The sequence below is a fragment of the Anomaloglossus baeobatrachus genome, chromosome 1 (genome assembly GCF_048569485.1).
Source record: "Anomaloglossus baeobatrachus isolate aAnoBae1 chromosome 1, aAnoBae1.hap1, whole genome shotgun sequence".
Classification (NCBI taxonomy): Eukaryota; Metazoa; Chordata; class Amphibia; order Anura; family Aromobatidae; genus Anomaloglossus; species Anomaloglossus baeobatrachus.
The window spans coordinates 268,144,740-268,165,919 of NC_134353.1; the positions used below are offsets into that span (position 1 = coordinate 268,144,740).

At 42.6% G+C, this 21,180-nt stretch overlaps 2 protein-coding genes across 2 annotated transcripts in view; one reads left to right on the forward strand and one right to left on the reverse strand.

Moving 5' to 3' along the window:
• UGT8 (UDP glycosyltransferase 8) overlaps positions 1-12,160 on the forward strand; it is a 160,337-nt gene extending 148,177 nt beyond the window's left edge. Inside the window, exons 5-6 of the mRNA XM_075350038.1 lie at positions 469-688; positions 11,316-12,160. Of these exons, the coding sequence (XP_075206153.1) occupies positions 469-688; positions 11,316-11,664 (569 nt within the window). The 3' untranslated portion in view covers positions 11,665-12,160. The remainder of the gene's footprint in view (positions 1-468; positions 689-11,315) is intronic.
• A 7,859-nt stretch (positions 12,161-20,019) lies between these two features.
• The window catches only part of LOC142311533 (uncharacterized), a 183,382-nt gene continuing 182,221 nt past the window's right edge, over positions 20,020-21,180 (reverse strand). The window contains exon 11 of the mRNA XM_075350051.1: positions 20,020-20,643. Coding sequence (XP_075206166.1) covers positions 20,639-20,643 — 5 coding nt within the window. The 3' untranslated portion in view covers positions 20,020-20,638. The remainder of the gene's footprint in view (positions 20,644-21,180) is intronic.

Below are 21,180 nucleotides of genomic sequence, written 5' to 3' on the forward strand. Positions count from 1 at the left end.
TAATGTGTTGGGGAGGCTGCTGGGGGGAATTCACTGTGCAGGTATTATCCAGATTTGTTTTTTTCAAGGTGGTGGGTGTAATGTAGAGATGGGCTAAATTGGAATTTTTGCTATGGGGCCCCCATGATTTCTATGTATGCCACTGGTTCTGAAGCATGACTGTAGCAGCAAATCACAAGGTGAAGCTGTGGTTCTATTTTTATTTAATTGGTTTGCACAGACATACGGTAACTATAATGTCTTCATTTCTATTAGATTTATGACTTGTCTTGTCACTTAGTAATTACCAAGCTTCTTTATTACACATATGGCCAACATTATAAGATGTCATTTCAGCGCAAATCTAGTGACAGAAAATAGTATAAAATAGTTTAAAATATTTATAGATGTTTCATAAATGTACAATTAAAATTACATAATAGACCTCACATAACATTGTTTATATTATTTTTTGATATTTTCCTCTAGGGCATCCGAAAATAAAGACCTTCCTTAGCCATGGAGGATTGAATGGTATTTTTGAAGCAATGTATCATGGTGTTCCAGTAGTCGGAATTCCTCTCTTTGGTGACCATTATGATACCATGACAAGAGTTCAAGCTAAAGGCATGGGAATCCGTCTGGATTGGAGTTATATGACGGAAGATAGTCTATATGAGTCCCTCTCAGATGTTATCCATCATCCCAGGTAATCAAGATCGGATATACAAAAATGATTTATGTTAATCCTTATTTGTAATGTACGGTATTGCATTGGTAAGGGAAAAGCAATCTCATCTTGAGAGGTGGCAAACATAGTGATCTAAATGTAGTCAAATATTATTGTGATCCTACAGATGGAACAGAATAATGGAAGACACCAATTTACATCTCAGATATTGGCAAAATGTAATTCATCCATCAGAATGATTCATACCACAGGCACAGAGACAATATGTAACAGTAAGGCAGGGGTGGGCTCAGCCAGGGGGCAAAGGTTGATAAGCACACTGTATCAGTCCTACAGCAGTGGTTTAGGGACACCTGACTGTCTACTAAATTAGTGAACATGGACCGGAACTGTATTAAAACACATTGTATGCCGTCACGTCTACTGACTGAAGTCACACAGAGCGCCTGTGTACAGGGATCCTTGGTGGTCATCATGCCATGTGGGGAAGCAGCACCATACATCGCTGTGTGTGAAACCGCAGGAACGACAAACATCTCCTTACCTGCGTCCACCGGCAATGCGGAAGGGGGAAGGTGGGCGGGATGTTATGTCCCATTCATTTCCGCCCCTCCACTTCTATTGGCTGGCCGCTTAGTGACGTCGCGGTGACGTCGCTGTGACACCGAACGCACCTCCCCGCATGTACGACGGGGCGGGTGCTATTGCGCTCGACATCGCTAGCAATTGCTAGCAATGTCGCAGCGTGTAAAGCCCGCCTAAGGGTACTTGACATCAGAAACGCGTAGAGGCATTATAGGGGATGTGGTTTGTACTGTATTCTTGTGATTATAATAATAATAATAATAATTAATAATAAAGACGCCTACAGTTAATGAAGCTGCACTTGGATTTTTTCTTCACATAGAACCATCATGCTGTGCGTACAGGGCTGTATTTTGCCTTCATGCTGCCCTAGGCACTTTAAGTGGTCGCGCCCCTTAGTGACAACGTAAAACTGAGTTTTAGCACACGACATCTTTTAAAGGCAGATCTACTCTGTAGCACACTTTAAAAAGTATCACTAAGAAACGAAGGGCACTAACCCCCCCCCCGAATGGGAATCACCACAGGCACATCAAAACATAGCATGAGTATAAAATATTCCCACCACACCGTCCCCACTTATATACTGTGACTGTGACACTGCCCCTAATAAACTAAAACACCACACTGTCCTCACTTATAAACTACTGTATATCCACCACACCTTCCTCGATTTTGAAATATGATCTGTACATTGTGAGGAGGGAGCAGCATGATGTGAGGACAATGTCCCATGCATGCTGCCCCCTCCTCACAATGTCCCATGCATGCTGCCCCCTCCTCACAATGTCCCATGCATGCTGCTCCCTCCTCACAATGTCCCATGCATGCTGCTCCCTCCTCACAATGTCCCATGCATGCTGCCCCCTCCTCACAATGTCCCATGCATGCTGCCCCCTCCTCACAATGTCCCATGCATGCTGCCCCCTCCTCACAATGTCCCATGCATGCTGCTCCCTCCTCACAATGTCTCATGCTTGCTGCCCCCTCCTCACAATGTCCCATGCATGCTTCTCCCTCCTCACAATGTCCCATGCATGCTGCTCCCTCCTCACAATGTCCCATGCATGCTGCTCCCTCCTCACAATGTCCCATGCATGCTGCCCCCTCCTCACAATGTCCCATGCATGATGCCCCCTCCTCACAATGTCCCATGCATGCTGCCCCTCTCCATGAGCTCCTAATGCTCTTTTCCTTAATGAGACCTTCATGTTGCCCCACTCATGCTAAGACCACCACACTAACGCTTATGCTGAGACCCCCCCCACACACACTACCCCACTCTTGATATTGACTCCCCTACATTGCTCCACTCCATACTGATCCCACACATGCTGCCCCTTCTCTATAATGAGCTCCCAATGCTGCCCCCTCTTATTCTGAGTCCTTACACTCCCCCCACCTAATCGATTTTGTCATTGCACTATCCCTCATCCCTTGTCCTCTGTCTCTAGCATTAGCCCCTCTCTCCCACTCCCCCAGCATCAGCCTCTCTCCCCCAGCATCAGCCTCTATCTTCCCTCAGCATAAGCCTCTCTCCCCCAGTCTCAGCCTTTGCCTCCCCCCAGCCTCAGCCTGCCCCAGTCTCTGCCTCAGCCTCCCCCCAGTCTCCGCCTCAGCCTCCTTCCAGCCTCCCCCCAGTCTCCGCCTCAGCCTCCCTCCAGCCTCCCCCAGTCTCCGCCTCAGCCTCCCTCCAGTCTCAGCCTTCCTCCAGCCTCCACCCAGTCTCAGCCTCAGTTTCCCTCCAGCCTCCCCCCAGTCTCAGCCTCTGCCTCCCCCCAGTCTTAGCCTCTGCCTCCCTCCAGCTTCCCCTCAGTCTCAGCCTCTGCCTCCCTCCAGCCTCCCCCCAGTCTCAGCCTCTGCCTCCCCCCAGTCTTAGCCTCTGCCTCCCTCCAGCCTCCCCTCAGTCTCAGCCTCTGCCTCCCTCCAGCCTCCCCCCAGTCTCAGCCTCTGCCTCCCTCCAGCCTCCACCCAGTCTCAGCCTCTGCCTCCCTCCAGCCTCCCCCCAGTCTCAGCCTCCCTCCAGCCTCCCCAAGTCTCAGCCTCCCTCCAGCCTCCCCCCAGTCTCAGCCTCCCTCCAGCCTCCCCCCAGTCTCAGCCTCCCTCCAGCCTCCCCCCAGTCTCAGCCTCCCTCCAGCCTCCCCCCAGTCTCAACCTCAGCCTCCCTCCAGCCTCCCCCCAGTCCCAGCCTCTGCCTCCCTCCAGCCTCCCCCAAGTCTCAGCCTCTGCCTCCCTCCAGCCTTCCCCCAGTCTTAGCCTCTGCCTCCCTCCAGCCTTCCCCCAGTCTCAGCCTCTGCCTCCCTCCAGCCTCCCCGCAGTCTCAGCCTCTGCCTCCCTCCAGCCTACCCCCAGTCTCTGCCTCTGACTCCCTCCAGCCTCCCCCCAGTCTCTGCCTCTGCCTCCTTCCAGCCTACCCCCAGTCTCTGCCTCTGCCTCCCTCCAGCCTCCCCCCAGTCTCAGCCTCTGCCTCCCTCCAGTCTCAGCCTCTGCCTCCCTCCAGCCTCCCCCCAGTCTCAGCCTCTGCCTCCTCCCAGTCTCAGCCTCTGCCTCCCTCCAGCCTCCCCCCAGTCTCTGCCTCTGCCTCCCTCCAGCCTCCTCCCAGTCTCTGCCTCCCTCCAGCCTCCCCCCATTTTCAGCCTCTGCCTCCCTCCAGCCTCCCCCCAGTCTCAGCCTCTGCCTACCTCCAGTCTCAGCCTCTGCCTCCCTCCAGCCTCCCCCCAGTCTCAGCCTCTGCCTCCTCCCAGTCTCAGTCTCTGCCTCCCTCCAGCCTCCCCCCAGTCTCAGCCTCTGCCTCCCTCCAGCCTCCCCCCAGTCTCAGCCTCTGCCTCCCTCCAGCCTCCCCCCAGTCTCAGCCTCTGCCTCCCTCCAGCCTCCCCCCAGTCTCTGCCTCTGCCTCCCTCTAGCCTCCCCCCAGTCTCTGCCTCTGCCTCCCTCCAGTCTCCCCCCAGTCTCAGCCTCTGCCTCCTCCCAGTCTCAGCCTCTGCCTCCCTCCAGCCTCCCCCCAGTCTCAGCCTCTGCCTCCCTCTAGCCTCCCCCCAGTCTCTGCCTCTGCCTCCCTCCAGCCTCCCCCCAGTCTCTGCCTCTGCCTCCCTCCAGCCTCCCCCCAGTCTCAGCCTCTGCCTCCCTCCAGCCTCCCCCCAGTCTCTGCCTCTGCCTTCCTCTAGCCTCCCCCCAGTCTCTGCCTCTGCCTCCCTCTAGTCTCCTCCCAGTCTCAGCCTCTGCCTCCCTCCAGCCTCCTCCCAGTCTCAGCCTCTGCCTCCCTCCAGCCTCCCCCCAGTCTCAGCCTCTGCCTCCCTCCAGCCTCCCCCCAGTCTCTGCCTCTGCCTCCCTCCAGCCTTCCCCCAGTCTCTGCCTCTCTCCAGCCTCCCTCCAGTCTCAGCCTCTGCCTCCCTCCAGCCTCCCCCCAGTCTCAGCCTCTGCCTCCTCCCAGTCTCATCCTCTGCCTCCCTCCAGCCTCCCCCCAGTCTCGGCCTCTGCCTCCCTCCAGCCTCCCCCCAGTCTCATCCTCTGCATCCCTCCAGCCTCCCCCCAGTCTCGGCCTCTGCCTCCCTCCAGCCTCCCCCCAGTCTCAGCCTCTGCCTCCCTCCAGCCTCCCCCCAGTCTCAGCCTCTGCCTCCCTCCAGTCTCAGACTCTGCCTCCCTCCAGCCTCCCCCCAGTCTCAGCCTCTGCCTCCTCCCAGTCTCAGCCTCTGCCTCCCTCCAGCCTCCCCCCAGTCTCTGCCTCTGCCTCCCTCCAGCCTCCCCCCAGTCTCTGCCTCTGCCTCCCTCCAGCCTCCCCCCAGTCTCAGCCTCTGCCTCCCTCCAGTCTCAGCCTCTGCCTCCCTCCAGCCTCCCCCCAGTCTCAGCCTCTGCCTCCTCCCAGTCTCAGCCTCTGCCTCCCTCCAGCCTCCCCCCAGTCTCAGCCTCTGCCTCTCTCCAGCCTCCCCCCAGTCTCAGCCTCTGCCTCCCTCCAGTATCAGCCATTGCCCCCCCCCGCATGCGCAGATCTCCGGTCTGCATTAGAGACACCCCCACGCTCCCTATGAATCCACTTACCTTCTCCAGTGCCCGCCGCCATCTTCCTGGCTCACGTGAGTATCCTCTTCTGACACCGGCTTCCATCACGGCGTCCTCCGCGGCGTCCTGCTGTGAGCTCTGCATGTGACGTCCACACAGCAGTGGACGCAGCACAGAGGAAGGAGCTGATTGGCGCGCGCCTGTGACCCCGGAAGTGCAGGCGCCGGCAGTTCCGGGATCAATCAGCTCCCTGTGCTCGGCGGCCGCAAAAAATGTAAAAAAAAGAATTTTTTTTTTTTTTTGCTGGCAGGAGGTGCCGCCCCCCACAACCTGCCGCCCCAGGCACCAGACCACGGGTGCCTAATGGTAAATACGGCCCTGTGTGCGTAGGCAGCTGTGGGGGCTGCCAACATATTACATATAAGGGACTGTGGGGATATCTTTTCTGTATAGGGGCTGAATATCAGAGCCATCATTCTGTATATGTACAACATAATGTAAATCTGTGAGGAATCTTACTGTCTGTTGGGAGCTGTGGGGATCATCATACTGTGTACCCTGATCGTGGAAAGTGTTCTCTGGAATGTTTGTTTCTCAATAATTAGGCACTGTAAACAGGATGATGATCACCCAAATAAAACTGTTATTCATTGGATGAAATGATCTTGCTTAAAAATCATATTTCCTTGTCCTGTGTATACAGAACATATGCTGCCAAGAATAATGATAGCCTATGCACACAGAATGATCTATCACTTATCGTTCTCTGCACATTGGACATGTGGTGGGCCTGTGTAAACAGACTATTAAGCAACTACAGAGGAGCTGATCATTGGTAGTTTAACAATGACACTTGTACAGTCTATGGCTTTTATTTTCTTATTTGTATAGGAAACATTGTAATCTGCTTGAAGAATGGTCCGGCCACTTTTTTAACCACTTCTGGCCTTTCAAAGCCTGAAGCAGTTAAAATAAGATTAAAATCACTAAACATATGCACAGGAATTTGTTGTGACTTTGCAATGGGTATGGTCAGTCTTTTTCAGTCTCGTTCACACAGCAGTATTTTTGATCAGTATTTCATCAGTATTTGTTGCCAAAACCAGGAGTGTTTCCAAAACACAAAACAAGCATCAATCTATAAATGATAGATTTTCTCAGTAAGTTTCACGCCTGCCTAAAAAATACTGACGTGTGAATGAGGCCATAAATTCATTTTACATGTATCTATTCTTCCCTACAAAGAAGAATCTGCATTATATGTAAATTATTTGCTGTTTTATATGCAATGCTAACGACTCATTTTCTGCTGACTGTGCAACATACCCTTAGGCCTCATTCACACTGTAGAGATGAGTGAGGATTAAAATGCTTGCATGCCCGCAACTCAATCCAAACTGGATAGATGCTTGGATGAGCTTGACGTGAATAACGAGCATTAGGGAAAGTCACCAATTGGCCCGTTTGGATCTCCACCCACATTTTTTTTTTGGGTCACACTATGCCCGAAAATGTGGTTATATTCCCCGGAAGACTCATTCAGAGACCTGGCTCTGGGGGCCTGCACACATCATGCAGTGAAGCAAGCCTGCGCTTTGTGGTCAATGTTTCACTGATGAAATATCCGAGCACCCGCAATACTCCCACTAATCCCCTTTCCCAGAATAGCTGCACTTTTCCAGTCCAGAAAGGGAAAGCTGTCGGAGAGAGAGGGCTCCAGATCGCAAGTTGTAGGGTGGCAACCTCCGCGGCAAGGAAAGGAGAGTTCAGGGCATCCTTGGCCTGGTCCCCCTTCAGATATGGATTCTGCATCACATGTTTGTCTTTTTTATGTTTTTGTATACACCTGCTTTTAATATATAATAAAATATGTTTTAGGGTTTTTTGCTTATAGGGTCCCAACCTTCACGGCAAGGAAAGGATAGTTCAGGGCATCCTTGCCCTGGACCCCCTTCAGATATGGATTCTGTATCACGTTTGTCTTTTTTATGTTTTTATATACACCTGCTTTTAATATACAAATAAAATAAAGGAACGGCACTCCAAATTCTTCAAATACTAAGGATTTATTCTATATAATCCAAATCATCACGGTTTAAGCGTCAAAAAAATAATTTGTTTCGGCTAACATAAGCCTTTTTCAAACACGCGTCAGTTTTCTAATTTTAATGGTTCTATGTAATGAATTTGGGGTAGTAAAATACTATATTTGTATTTGGATGTTTGATGTTCCACATCTGAGACAGACAACTAGTTTTAAGGCTACCAGTAATGGAATAAAAATTGCTATACTAATCTGTTTAATTTGGTCCTTTGAAATGATATGGCTGTTAAAAACTGGGCAATCCCAGCATGAAACATCAGAGACCATTATTTTAAATGCCCTCTTACCTCTGCTGCCATTAGAGGTAACCAGGCTAAGGATGGGGCAGCACATGGGCCTGTGCTTTGTGATTGCCCCCCATGCTAAAATTTGTCAGCTAGCCTGTGCACAGGTGGTTAACCACTACAGATTAGCAGTTTGCTTTCTACAACTTCGATCCACAGTCCAGGTCAGTGATATCTGGCTGTGGACAGGAGCTATAGAAGTTTCTTACCGTCCAGGATCCCTAGCCTCACTTATGATTACCTGTGCACTGTACTGCATGCTGCACAGATTAGGCCCCTTTCACACATCAGTTTTTTGTTATCAGTCTTAATCCGTTGGCTCGACAGATCCGTCGCAGATTGTGGAAAAACTGATGCAACGGATACGTCAAAACAAAATGATCCGTCGCATCATATATACAGTGTTTTTACACCCCATCTGAGCATGCTCAGTTAAAAAAATGGAATCCGTCGCCGGATTCTGTTATTTGATGGATTATGATAGATCCTGCGCCCATAAGCTTCCATTCTTCCAAACAACGGACAGTGACGGATCCGTCGCCGTCCGTTTTTGCGACGTAGATATAAAACATTACTTTGTCTGTTGTCTCTGTCCGACGGACAAACAATTTTCGACGGATGAAATGTGAGGCCATCCGCCACAATCTGTCGCTAATACAAGTCTATGAGAAAAAAATGGATCTAGCAGCATCAGTTGCCAGATCCGTTTTTTTCAAAATTCGACGGATTGGGACTGATTGCAAGAAACTGATGTGTGAAAGGGGCCTTAAATCAAGCCAAGGCAGGCAAAACAAATGCTGTGCCTGAGAAACCAAAATCTCAGGAGATTTGTGCAGCTCTTGTCCACATCCAGAGAGCACTGATCTTGACCATGAACCATGGTTGTGCGAAGCGATCTACTCATCTCTAGTTACCACCTTGCCTACTACCTAAGGGTGGTACCATGGTAGCTGAGCTTAGCTTTACCCTATATCAAGTGGTTTTGAGGTGTCTGATTCCAAGAAATTTTCTAGAGACCTCAATTGGTAATCAGAGGTTATCTTCTATATTCTGTTACCACTTATTCTCTCTGCTACATAAACTAACTAATGTGTAGTTGGTGAGCAGTGGGTACATGGAATTGACTATGTCTATTCTGAAATTGCTATGCAAAAATATTTTTAAAAGATAATTTTGTGTGATTTTTTTTTCCATAATATTATTTATACTTGAAAATATCATGAAATCCTGCAGTTTTCACTCTGGCCACTGAATCTCATAAACTTACACTACAATCAGAAAATAAAACAAGATAAGAAAAATAGAATATGTATAAGTACCCAATTCAGAGGTTGTATCTGAGCAATGTCTTAGGGGTTCTGGAATGTTGTCCTCAGGGATATAAATAATAGGCCCAGAATATGGCTTTTGTTTTAGATATTTAAAATGGAATTGTTGTTTTAATTTTTATTTCATAAATCAATAGTGCACCTGAAAATAAGCAACTTTGTAATATTTCTTATCAGACAAATCTGCTTCTTTCTCTGCCAGAATTGACCAGTCATTATCAAAATTCTCAATTCTGACGTAAAATCTGTATTCAGTGAAAACTTTCCCATTGGGAAAATAGGAGATGTCAATTGTTACTGATGAGATAATAATAATGAGATGATCAGAGAAAGATGCAAATTTCTCTGATAAAATACAGTGCCTTGCGAAAGTATTTGTCCCCCTTGAATTTTTCAACCTTTTCCCACATTTCAGGCTTCAAACATAAAGATAAAAATTTAAAATTTTATGGTGAAGAATCAACAACAAGTGTGACAAAATTGTGAAGTTGAAGAATATTTATTGCTTATTTTAATTTTTTGTAAAAAATAAATAACAGAAAAGTGGGGCGTGCAATATTATTCAGCCCCTTTAAATTAATACTTTGTAGCACCACCTTTTGCTGCGATTATAGCTGCAAGTCGCTTGGGGTATGTCTCTATCAGTTTTGCACATCGAGAGACTGAAATTCTTGCCCATTCTTCCTTTGCAAATAGCTGGAACAGAGTGAGGTTGGATGGAGAGCATTTGTGAACAGCAGTTTTCAGCTCTTTCCACAGATTCTCAATTGGATTCAGGTCTGGACTTTGACTTGGCCATTCTAACACCTGGATACGTTTCTTTGTGAACCATTCCATTGTAGATTTTGCTTTATGTTTGAGATCATTGTCTTGTTGGAAGACAAATCTCTGTCCCAGTCTCAGGTCTTTTGCAGACTCCAACAGGTTTTCTTCAAGAATGGTCCTGTATTTGGTTCCATCCATCTTCCCATCAATTTTAACCATTTTCCCTGTCCCTGAAGAAGCAAAGTAGGCCCAAACCATGATGCTGCCTCCACCATGTTTGACAGTGGGAATGGTGTGTTTAGCGTGCTGAACTGTGTTGCTTTTACGCCAAACATATCGTTTGTCATTGTGTCCAAAAAGTTTGATATTTGTTTCATCTGACCAGAGCACCTTCTTCCACATGTTTGGTGTGTCTGCCAGGTGGTTTGTGGCAAACTTTAAACAACACATTTTATGGATATCTTTGAGAAATGGCTTTCTTCTTGCCACTCTTCCATAAAGACCAAATTTCTGCAGTGTACGACTGATTGTTGTCTTATGGACAGACTCTCCCAACTCAGCTGTAGATCTCTGCAGTTCATCCAGAGTGATTATGGGCCTCTTGGCTGCATCTCTGATCAGTCTTCTCCTTGTTTGACATGAAATTTTTGAGGGACGTCCGGGTCTTGGTAGATTTGCAATGGTATGATACTCCTTCCATTTCAATCTGATTGCTTGCACAGTGCTTCTTGTGATGTTTAAAGTATTGGAAATCTTTTTGCAACCAAATCCGGCTTTAAACTTCTACACAACAGTATCACGGACCTGCCTGTTGTGTTCCTCGGTCTTCATGATGCTATCTGCGCTTTAAACAGAACACTGAGACTATCATAGAGCAGGTGCATTTATACGGAGACTTGATTACACACAGGTGGCTTATATTTATCATCATCAGTCATTTAGGACAACATTGGATCATTCAGAGATCCTCAATGAACATCTGGACTTAGTTTGCTGCACTGAAAGTAAAGGGGCCGAATAATATTGCACGCCCGACTTTTCAGTTTTTTATTTTTTACAAAAATTTAAAATAAGCAATAAATATCGTTCACCTTCACAATTGTGTCCACTTGTTGTTGATTCTTCACCATACAACTTAAATTTTTTATCTTTGTGTTTGAAACCTGAAATGTGGGAAAATGTTGAAAAGTTCAAGGGGGCCGAATACTTTCGCAAGGCACTGTAAATCACAAAGTTGTTTATTTCCATGTAGTTCCTGGGCTTCCTTGGCTCAGCTACATGACTAAAGCTAAAAATTCAGATTGTGTCAGAACGGCTGCAGCCAGTAATCTAAGTGATACTTCGTTGGATACCAAATCTCCTTGGCTATATCATGCTGCTCTCAGATGAGCAAAAACCTGCTGACAGATTCCCTTTAAAGGAAATGACTTTTGTAAATATTGTTTTTTCTTTCTAGTGCAAAAATGCTTAGCTTTTCCAGATGATTGAGTTATTTGTTTTACATCACTGGTGCATTGCTTATGTTAGTTACTCCAAACAGCTTGATTTTGGTTAACGTCACTTTTTTGTTTCTTATCCCACAGTTATCGACAGAAAGCACAGAAGCTATCAAAAATTCACAAGGATCAGCCAGGTCATCCCGTCTCCAGGGCTGCTTTTTGGATAGATTATGTCCTCCGACACAACGGGGCTAAGCATCTTCGTGCTGCTACCTACGACATTTCTATAGTTCAGTACTTCTTGGTTGATATTGTATTATTTGCGGTTTTTATTGTTACCATAGTGGTGTATGTGCTTTTTAAAATCAGGAAATACTTTCAAAAGAGCAAAGCTACAGACCATAGCACAACCAATGGATTCTACCATAATGGTCTAGCAAATGGCAAGTACAAGAAAAACGGTCACATTAAACATAAAGAGAAAGTGAAATGAACCAGCACAAGCCTGAATGAAAGGAACAACTGTAAAGTAGAAGAACAATGTATAGTAGCCTTCAGTAATAAGACACCAATGGCCATTTCAATCATTATTTATTCCCAGGTTATTTGCTTCATTTACAGTCACTGTGCTTCAGCTTTTCCAAGCACTGAACAACTTGAAGTTTAATTCAGACTAACACTTCTAAACCGTTTCATCGATCTGTAACTCTACAAAACATTCTTCTTCAGTAAGTTAGATATTTCACTACTAGAATATCCAAAACTGTGTTTTGCAATGCACAATGTGTGAATGTGCTTACCTCCTATATAATACAATGTCCATGTACAGTATACAAATATTTACTTGGGACTAAACCACTATTTATAAAAGTGTACATGTGAATTTATATGTCAGCTGTGCGAACGTCTCCAGTTTATTGTTTTTATGTTGGCCTATTATTAACAGAATTTAGAACAAGCACTTATAGTATATTAAACTTTTGTTTTTTTATATACAGTATATATGTATGGTCCTAATTTAATAAACCCAAAATAGGAAGTAGAAAACAAACAGAATGACAAAAAGATTGAATAGGAAAAGATCCCTATTTAAACACTACAATTAATAATATGAGAAGTTTATATTTTTTAATAACTGGAAAAAAAAAAGAATTACCAGACCTATATTGACACCTAGTTAAATTTTGACCCTCATTCTAGAATGACCAGGTTAAATATGTACAGAACTATTCCTTATGCATAGTAGATATATGAAATGCTATGTAAGATAATTATTATCTAAGGGAAGCAGCCGTTGAAATAGAAAGTAGATAAGAATGTAGTTGGTGTGCTCACTCCTTTGTATTTGTTACCCCAAAAAATCTAGATTTGTGTGTGAACACCGTATGTGCAGGAATATATATATATATATATATATATATATATATATATATATATATATATATATATATATATATGTATAGACATATATATACACATATATAGATATATACACTTAAGCCGCCACCAGTCCGCCAAAGCATGTGTTCTGTCTCTGTCCACCTACCTACCTATCTATCTATCTACCTATGTGCGTATACATTATATATGTATGCATATATTTACAGTATGTATATATATATATATATATATATATATATATATTATCTTTCCCCAACTATACTATATAAAGAAGAGTTTCTGGAGGGAAAAAAATATAAGATGTTTACTTGTATGCAGTATACAGTGTTTAGCTTTTCAAACTCTGCAGTGTCATATTCATTGAGGTGCTTGCACATCTGGTGAGATGATGAGAAATTTAACTTAACCATTTAACATTATGACTTGTTGCTATTTCTTGTGCCTCCCATTGAAATGTAGCAGTATGTTCTGTCTGCAATGAAAACAGAAAGCAGTAGATAAGGGTGTTCAATTGCCGCGCCAACAGATCACTCGTTCAGATGCTCAGACCAATGTCACTTTATTTTCATACAGGTCTACGCGTTTCAGGAGCACCTGCTTCCTTCCTCAGGACCGTCAGGTTACAAATAACATCAAATTTTGGTGATTTGATGTTATTTGTAACCTGACGGTCCTGAGGAAGGGAGCAGGTGCTCCTGAAACGCGTAGACCTGTATCAAAATAAAGTGACATTGGTCTGAGCATCTGAACGAGTGATCTGTTGGCGCGGCAATTGAACACCCTTCTCTACTGCTTTCTGTTTTCTGCCACTGGGTGGCTGCAGCCGTGGACCGATCTGTACATGCAAATATAGTAGTTGTGACTTTCACAACTACATTCGGTGAGTAGTATTACTCCCCCCTCCCCACCCTACATATATTTGGGTAAGACCCTATTTGCGCTTGTTTGTCCACAGCTCCTTCGTTTATCTGTCTGCAATGAAAGGCATAGCTTCAGTCATGTAGCATAAATACTGTAAATACCTATGTCGGTGTTAGTTTATAAGGTAGCTGTATTTTCAAGTTACTTTTTGGGATCATGCTTTTAGATCCTGCATTTTCACCAGTCTTTCCATCTGTAGGCTTTATTTCTTAGATTAAAATCCACTGGGAGTTGGTAGCAGGAGACTAACAGCGGTAAAATGAGCTGTCTGAATGAGAATCAGTTTTGGGGTGAGCTAAATGACTTGTTAGAATGCTCAGCTCAAAATTTGTATGTTTACCTCTACCTGGTTCTTCACCCTGCTCCAGAGTCCTCCTGCCCCTCCCTTCTCAATTGAGCATGATGGGCTGTGTCACGTAGCACCACAGTGACTCGGCAGTTAGTCTTGTCTGAATAAGATGGTTTTGAGCCGTTCATTTCAGAGTGATTGACAAATTCAGAAGGCAGAGGAAGAAGTTGCTAAGTTGGCAAAGAAGCAGATTTCTATAAGATATATTACAAAGATTTGTATATATTCACCTATAAAATTGACTTATGCAAACTTTGTTGAAAGCAGAATTCCATTTTAAACATGTGATATGTCATTCAATGTATGGCATTACAGTAAAAAGATCAGTAGACACAAGGACATGGAAAGTTGTTCTATGTATGTTGGTCATTTTATATTGTCTTTGAAGAAAGAGAATATATGTATAGTTAAGTTCTATGTGCAGCTCCTGCTATTAAATTGTATAAGCATTTTGTTAACAGAAAAGCAATGGGAAGGATATACACACTCTGTCTCTTCCACTATACCTCTCTTTCCTCTCTCTCACTCTCTCTTCCTCTATCCTTTTCTCTCTCTCTTTCCCTTTCTCTCTCTCTCCCTCACACACTTTTCTCTCGCTCTCCCTCTGTGTGTGTGTATGTGTATATATACAAGTATATATATATATATATATATATATATATATATATATATATATAGTGTTCAGCATAAATGAGTACACCATTTTGAAAAGTAAGATTTTAAGATTTTTTTCAATATATCACTGAAAACAAGAACAATTTCCAAAATGTTGTCAGTATTGAGTTTCCTAAAACTTCATTTTAAACAGTGACATCAAACTAAGGATAATAATATAATAGTAAGGTGGCTCAGTGGCTAGAGCTATGTCTTGGTTAAAATCCCACCAAGGAGATCCCCTTCAAGAAGTCTATATGTTCTGTCTGGGTTTATGTGGGTTCCCTCCCAGATGCCAAAGACATACCAAAAGGGAATTTAGATTGTAAGTAAGGGAATGTAGAAGAATTTATGAAACACATGGTTGTTTTCTCCTCCAAATAGTGGCACATACAGCCTATGGACAAAAGTGGCATGGTTTATTGAAGAAAGTGTCCATCGTTTTGGACAATGCCCCCAAACTGTCAACAGTATCTTTTAGGGACATATTTCTGCAATTTTAATGAAGTGTGTTGTGTTTCAAAACTATTCTGATATGAGTAGCAAAATCACTTATATCACTGCTCTTGATATGCTAATAAGCCAGGACAAGCCATGTAGGGCATCTATTTTGTCAAAGTTACCCTAATTCAGGTGCTGTAATCATGCCTCCTCAGCACAATTGATATCTTTTTTACTGTTCCTTGTTATAGCTTCGATGGTGCCTGCATGATATCTTCTGCACTGAAGATTTTCTGTGGAACAGGGAATAGGATGTCAATCATATCATGGCGACAGGACTGGTCTTGGGGAATAGTCACCCTGCTGGATTACCGTGTTTTTCCAAAAATAATACACTGTCTTAAATTTTTTTCTGCCTCCCAAAAAAGCACTAGGGCTTATTTTTGGAGGAGTTCTTATTCTTGGAGAAACACGGTTGGGGGTTAAGTTTACCCCCCAAAAAAGCAGACCCCCCCACTTCCCAGGAGACTCATACTCACCAGACCTGGACGTCTGTGTGGCTCCCAGGTCCTCCTGTGATCTCCGGTGGGTGCTGCAGTCCATCCTCCCCTGCTGCTGGCTGACACGCAGATCGCAGACACACACAGCAGATCACACACACACAGCCAATCGCACAGACACACACACACACACAGCAGTTCGCACACACAGCAGATGGCACACATCACATAACATCCAGCGCAACCGACCGCAGGGAATGATGGGAGGAAGTCACGTGTCCTGCCACAGGTCCTGTTCTGCAGGTCCTTGCGCTCCACCTCACTGCCTCTCAGGATTCTGCCGGCGATAAGAGATCGGTGTCGCTGGATGTGGTGAGTATGTATGCGATCCGATGTGTGTGCGATCTGATGTGTGTGCAATCCGATGTTTGTTTGTGTGATTTGATGTTTGCGTGTGATCCGATGTTGTGTGTGCGATCTGATTAAGTGTGCACTCTGATTGTGTGTTAGATCAGATGTGTGTGTGTGAGATCGGATGTGTGTGTGTGAGATCTGGTGTGTGTGTGTGAGATCTAATTGTGTGTGTGAGATCTGATTGTGTGTGTGAGATCTGATGTGTGCGGGGGTGTGATCACTGCAGGTCCTGCCGCTCAGCGTCGAGCGAGTGTGATTGCGGGGTTCCCGCTGTGTATAATGAAGTGTCCTGGAGTTTCTGTAACCTTTTAGCTGCACGGACACTTCATTATTGATCTGCGACTAGGGCTTATTTTCGGTGGAGAGCTTATACTTAAGCCTTGCTCCAAAAATGCTAAACATCCCTGCTAGGACTTATTTTTGGGGAGGTCTTATTTTTGGAAAAACACGGTAGTCCTAACTAACAAGCAAATCATGAGAAACTATATAAAAGTGATTTTGCCTCTCATATCAGCAGAGTTTTGGAGCACAACACATTTGATTGCCGGAATACGGCTGTGAAAGATACTGGTGGCAAGTTAGGATCCATGGGTAACCTTATAGGTTCCCTCTTAAGATTAATATGTACTATAAACTTCTTTGTACTATTTCATTTTTTAATTACACGCACATTAAAAATGTACTCATCTTGTACAAAAGAAATTGTACATAGAAGAGAAGTATATTTTTAATAAGTTGTTTTCTGATATTTTCCAGATAGTTTTTGTGCAGAAATAGGAAGTTTATTTATTTGTGACTTATTTATCTGTTGAGCATAAGACTATGTATATATTTGTCCTGTGGTTATGATTATAAATGACAGACACTACCATCATCCATAGGGCAATGAACATAGGTTACTTTGTGATATATGCGGCAATGTTACCAAATTGCTGTTGGCCAAAAAGAGATATTTGAGGAGTTATTCCCGTCTCAATGATCCTATCCCAATATGTAGTAGGTGTGATAATATTAGCAAATAGCTCCAATTAAAAATGTAGTATAGTTCTCTTGATTAGTTATATTTCTTACTTCATGTCATGGACCTTAGGTGTTCGGTTACGACCACTCAGATAGAATCAGTTAGTTTCTCGTGGTCATAACCAAGGAAATGTAAGGTCCTACAATGACTTGAACATGAGGTAAGAAACACAGTGAATCAGAAGAACAGTACCACATGTCTAATTGGAGCTAGTTGCTAATATTTTTTTTATTATTACAACTACAACATATTGGGATAGGGTTTTTGAGATGGCAATACCCCCTTAACTTCAGCCCCATTTGTTCCAAAAAAATGGACTAATCCCACCCAAGGATGACTCCAACTTGAGTCGGACCTCTCTCTTTTGGTCCAGGTTTACCCATGAGACACCTTGTATCAGTTTCAACAAATTTTAGGACTGTTTTCAACTATGCTATGGTTTTAAAGGAAAGATTAGCACTATCTAGAGTATTAATATTATTTCTGGTATATATGAAGGAAGTTATTAAAGAACTTTTTGACAGAAATGTGAACAGAACCGTACATCAGATTACTTTCTACACTGATCCTTGTACGACAAAGTATGTGAATTTATCTTCATAACATTTTAATACCTACAAATTACTTGCCCCTTGGTTTTAACAACTTGAATTCTCCGGTGGTTTATACTATGAAGGATGGAAAGTTCTGCAATCATCAAACCTTAAGAATATATTCATAAAGGTGCTTAGGTGTCTGTATTGTCGGTCATTACATTGTAATTTAAGTGGCCTTAAAGTAGACAAATTTACAGTATCCATGACAAACGGTATAAATTAAGATCATTTGCCTGTTTGTCTAAAATAAATAAAAGTATCATCCACTTATATACAAGCCGAAAAACATTCCCCGCTCGGTTTATGAATTAATAAATCCTAGAGGAGTTGTAAAGGAGACTGAGCACATTATCAGAACAATATGGCCTTTTAGATGAAATGACTTTGTATATACCATATAAAAGTAGGTTTACTAGGAGCACAGACTGCACATGCGGTATATGTACATAGTGAACAATACTTCATTTATTCATTTTATTGATTTTTCTCTTCCCGCATTCTCCACCAGGAGCTTGGATTGGAAATGAAGGTCTTACTGTAGCAAAAATAAGCAAAAAAAACTACTAATAAAGCAATGATCGGTGGAGTCAGTTTTGTGTGTAAAAACAATTATTTTAGTACTGATATAAGTTGAATATAGAAAGCTTAAATGATTTAAATTATTACTATCCTAACGTATGCATGGACTCGTGACGAGACAATATGTGCAGTATTAATGTCTTGTATTTTGGCAGCTCTGGTCTTCAAACTGCAAACAAAAAGCAGCATTTATTTTTAGAGCAGCCTGAATGTTTCAGTACAGCGGCTCATTGATTGTAATGGCCCACTGCTAAATGAAACACTTGTGGTTGTATGAGAACATTGTGTAACTCCTGGGACAGAGGCTGCATTGTAACATTGAATTAACAGGTGTATCGCTCATAAAGGAAGTCAACAGCATTCACAGAAAACATGTCACCTCAGAGGTCTACATACACCTGCATGATACCGAGATCGTTCAGAACGTAATATTAAAATAAATCTTTATATAATACAGTTAGTGCTGTATGTAACAGGCCACATATAGAAATATATAGTTTGTAGTGATGGTGGGGGTGATTTATTGCAAAGATCCAGCTGGCGTAAGGGAGTCTTACAGGCAATGCTCACCGGTGGGGGGGAAAATATACAAATTGGCTTTCCTCCAGGAAGAACAAAACTTGTCTCTTTAGTATCTCCTACAGGTAGTTGTCTTATAAGTCTAAAATATCCAACCTATCAAAAGCGGTTTTTGGGTTCTTCCCTATTGTCAGTAGTAGATGACAAGGTAAGATGCTCAAATGTAACGTTTGGAAGGTTCTCATTGCCTTTTTAGAGATCGAGCTGGTGTACGAAATACTTATAGGCAATACACACTAGGTAAATTGGTTGAAAACTTAAAGGTTTATTCCCATCTCCATCCTATCCCAATATGTAGTAGGTGTAATAATAATAATATTAGCAAATACCTCCCAATTATTAAAAATGTAGTACAGTTCTCCAGACAAGCAATGACACTTACCTCATGTGCAGGGCATTGCAGCTGAGGTATCCATGGTTACGACCACCTTATAGTGACAGTTAGTTGCTAGTGCTCGTATCCATGGATGCCTAAGCTACTGTAATGCTCTGCACATGAGCTAAGTGACATAGGTTTTCAGGAGAATTCTACTACATTTTTAATTGGTGCAATTTGGTAATATAATTATTATTAAACCTACTATGTATTGGGATAGGATCATAGTGATGAGAATATCCCTTTAAGTCTGTCACATCACATAATCTGAGGATGTATGCAAATCACTCAGAAGACAATGAGTCTCTGCCCTGTTTGTCCCACACATATTAGCCAGGCACATGACAGATGATGTAATGTGAGAGACTTAAAGGGGTATCCCCATCTCCAAGATCTTATCCTAATATGTAGTAGGTGTAATAATAATAATATTAGCAAGAACCTCCAATTAAAACTATAGTATACTTCTCCTAATAAACTATGCCACTTACATCATGTGCAGAGCATTACAGGAGATTAGGTATCCAGGGTTACGACCACTTGTATAGTGACGGTTAGTTGCTAGTGGTCATAACCATGGATATCTAAGCTACTATAATGCCCTGCACATGAGGTAAGTGACATAACTTATCAGGAGAACTATACTGCATTTCCAATTGGAGGTATTTGGTAATATAATTATTATTATATCTACTACATACTGGGATAGGATCTTGGAGATGGGAATAACCCTTTAAGTCTGTCACATCACATCGTCTGTCATGTGACTGGCTAATATGTTGCATGGGACAAATAAGGCAGGGACTCCTTGTCGTCTGAGTGATTGGCATACATCGTCCTTCACACAGCTGTGTTATGGATTGTTGAAATTTACAAATATATACTGTACCTCTGTGACTACAATTTCATATGGCGGCAAATTGAGGGGTGTATTTCTCATGGCTTTATATGGAAACATTGAAAATACACATGGTTTTCTCTATATCATGCTGCATTATGAAAATATTCAGCCTTTGCTTCATAGAGAGAATACAGTGCCGTATAAAAGCGCTTTTTACTATCCCATAGAGGGCCAAAAAAAGAGAATCACATGTATTGCCATAAAGACTCTGTATCCTAAATACTGAAAAAAAGATATGGATATAATGCAGTATGTTTATTATAGAAGACAGGAAATAATACCGTACATTTCATTTTATGTTCAGTATTATTACAGCACAATTAGGCTAAATGATTTATTTACGCCACTCCCCACTAAGCTAACAATACTAACCAAATATTTGTGTCCAAGATTATAATAATACCAGGAAATATCACAAACTTTCCAATTTAATTAAGTTTTAAATGTAAAGGACATCATCATAATTACAGTACTTGTATTTCATTCTACAAGAAGTGCCGGTCTGACCTCACTAATGTCTATGGTATATTGTAAAGCTCAAAAACAAAGCGGAAATAAACGTTGTTGCACATCTGAACAGAGCGATACGTCTTTCTTGTCACATGCAGTAATGGAATTAAAATATTTCTTTACAATAATTTGGACGACTGTGTATACTTTGGTTAACTTTTCCTTCAGTCTGTTAAAATCAACACTATAGGGTCTTCTCTTGATTCGGCCATCCATTTAAAGCTGTTAATCTGGAAAGACAAAGTTTTCAATCCCACATTATTTTTTTTTTCTGAAAAGTAGCTAGATTAAAGCTATCTCCATCAATAACAGAATTTGGAATAAGGGTAAGATGAAAGAAAATTCAAGTATAATAATGCTCTATTATGAATAAGCAGGTTAAAAGACAAAGGTATTTATTCAACCCATAATGGAACATTATTATATTTATACTACTTTTATCTATTATATCACTACATTGATATAAATAAGTGTTCCTCTTACTATTCAGCTAGTGTCACCATTTTCTTTCATCTTATCCTCACACATATGCATGATGGAGTGAAATGTATTTGTATTTATCATAAAGGACACAATAAAACTGAATTTAATAGTCTCACTTAGACCTAACCATTGAACTCTAGAAATAATGATTCAATTTTCATTTCAGATCAGCAAATTAATCTTAAACATATAATGATGAATCCCAACTCCCAACTAGAGATGAGTGAACCTTTGGAAGTTCGGTTCAGAGAGTGTACAGTTAAACCTTAGATAAGGTTCAGTTT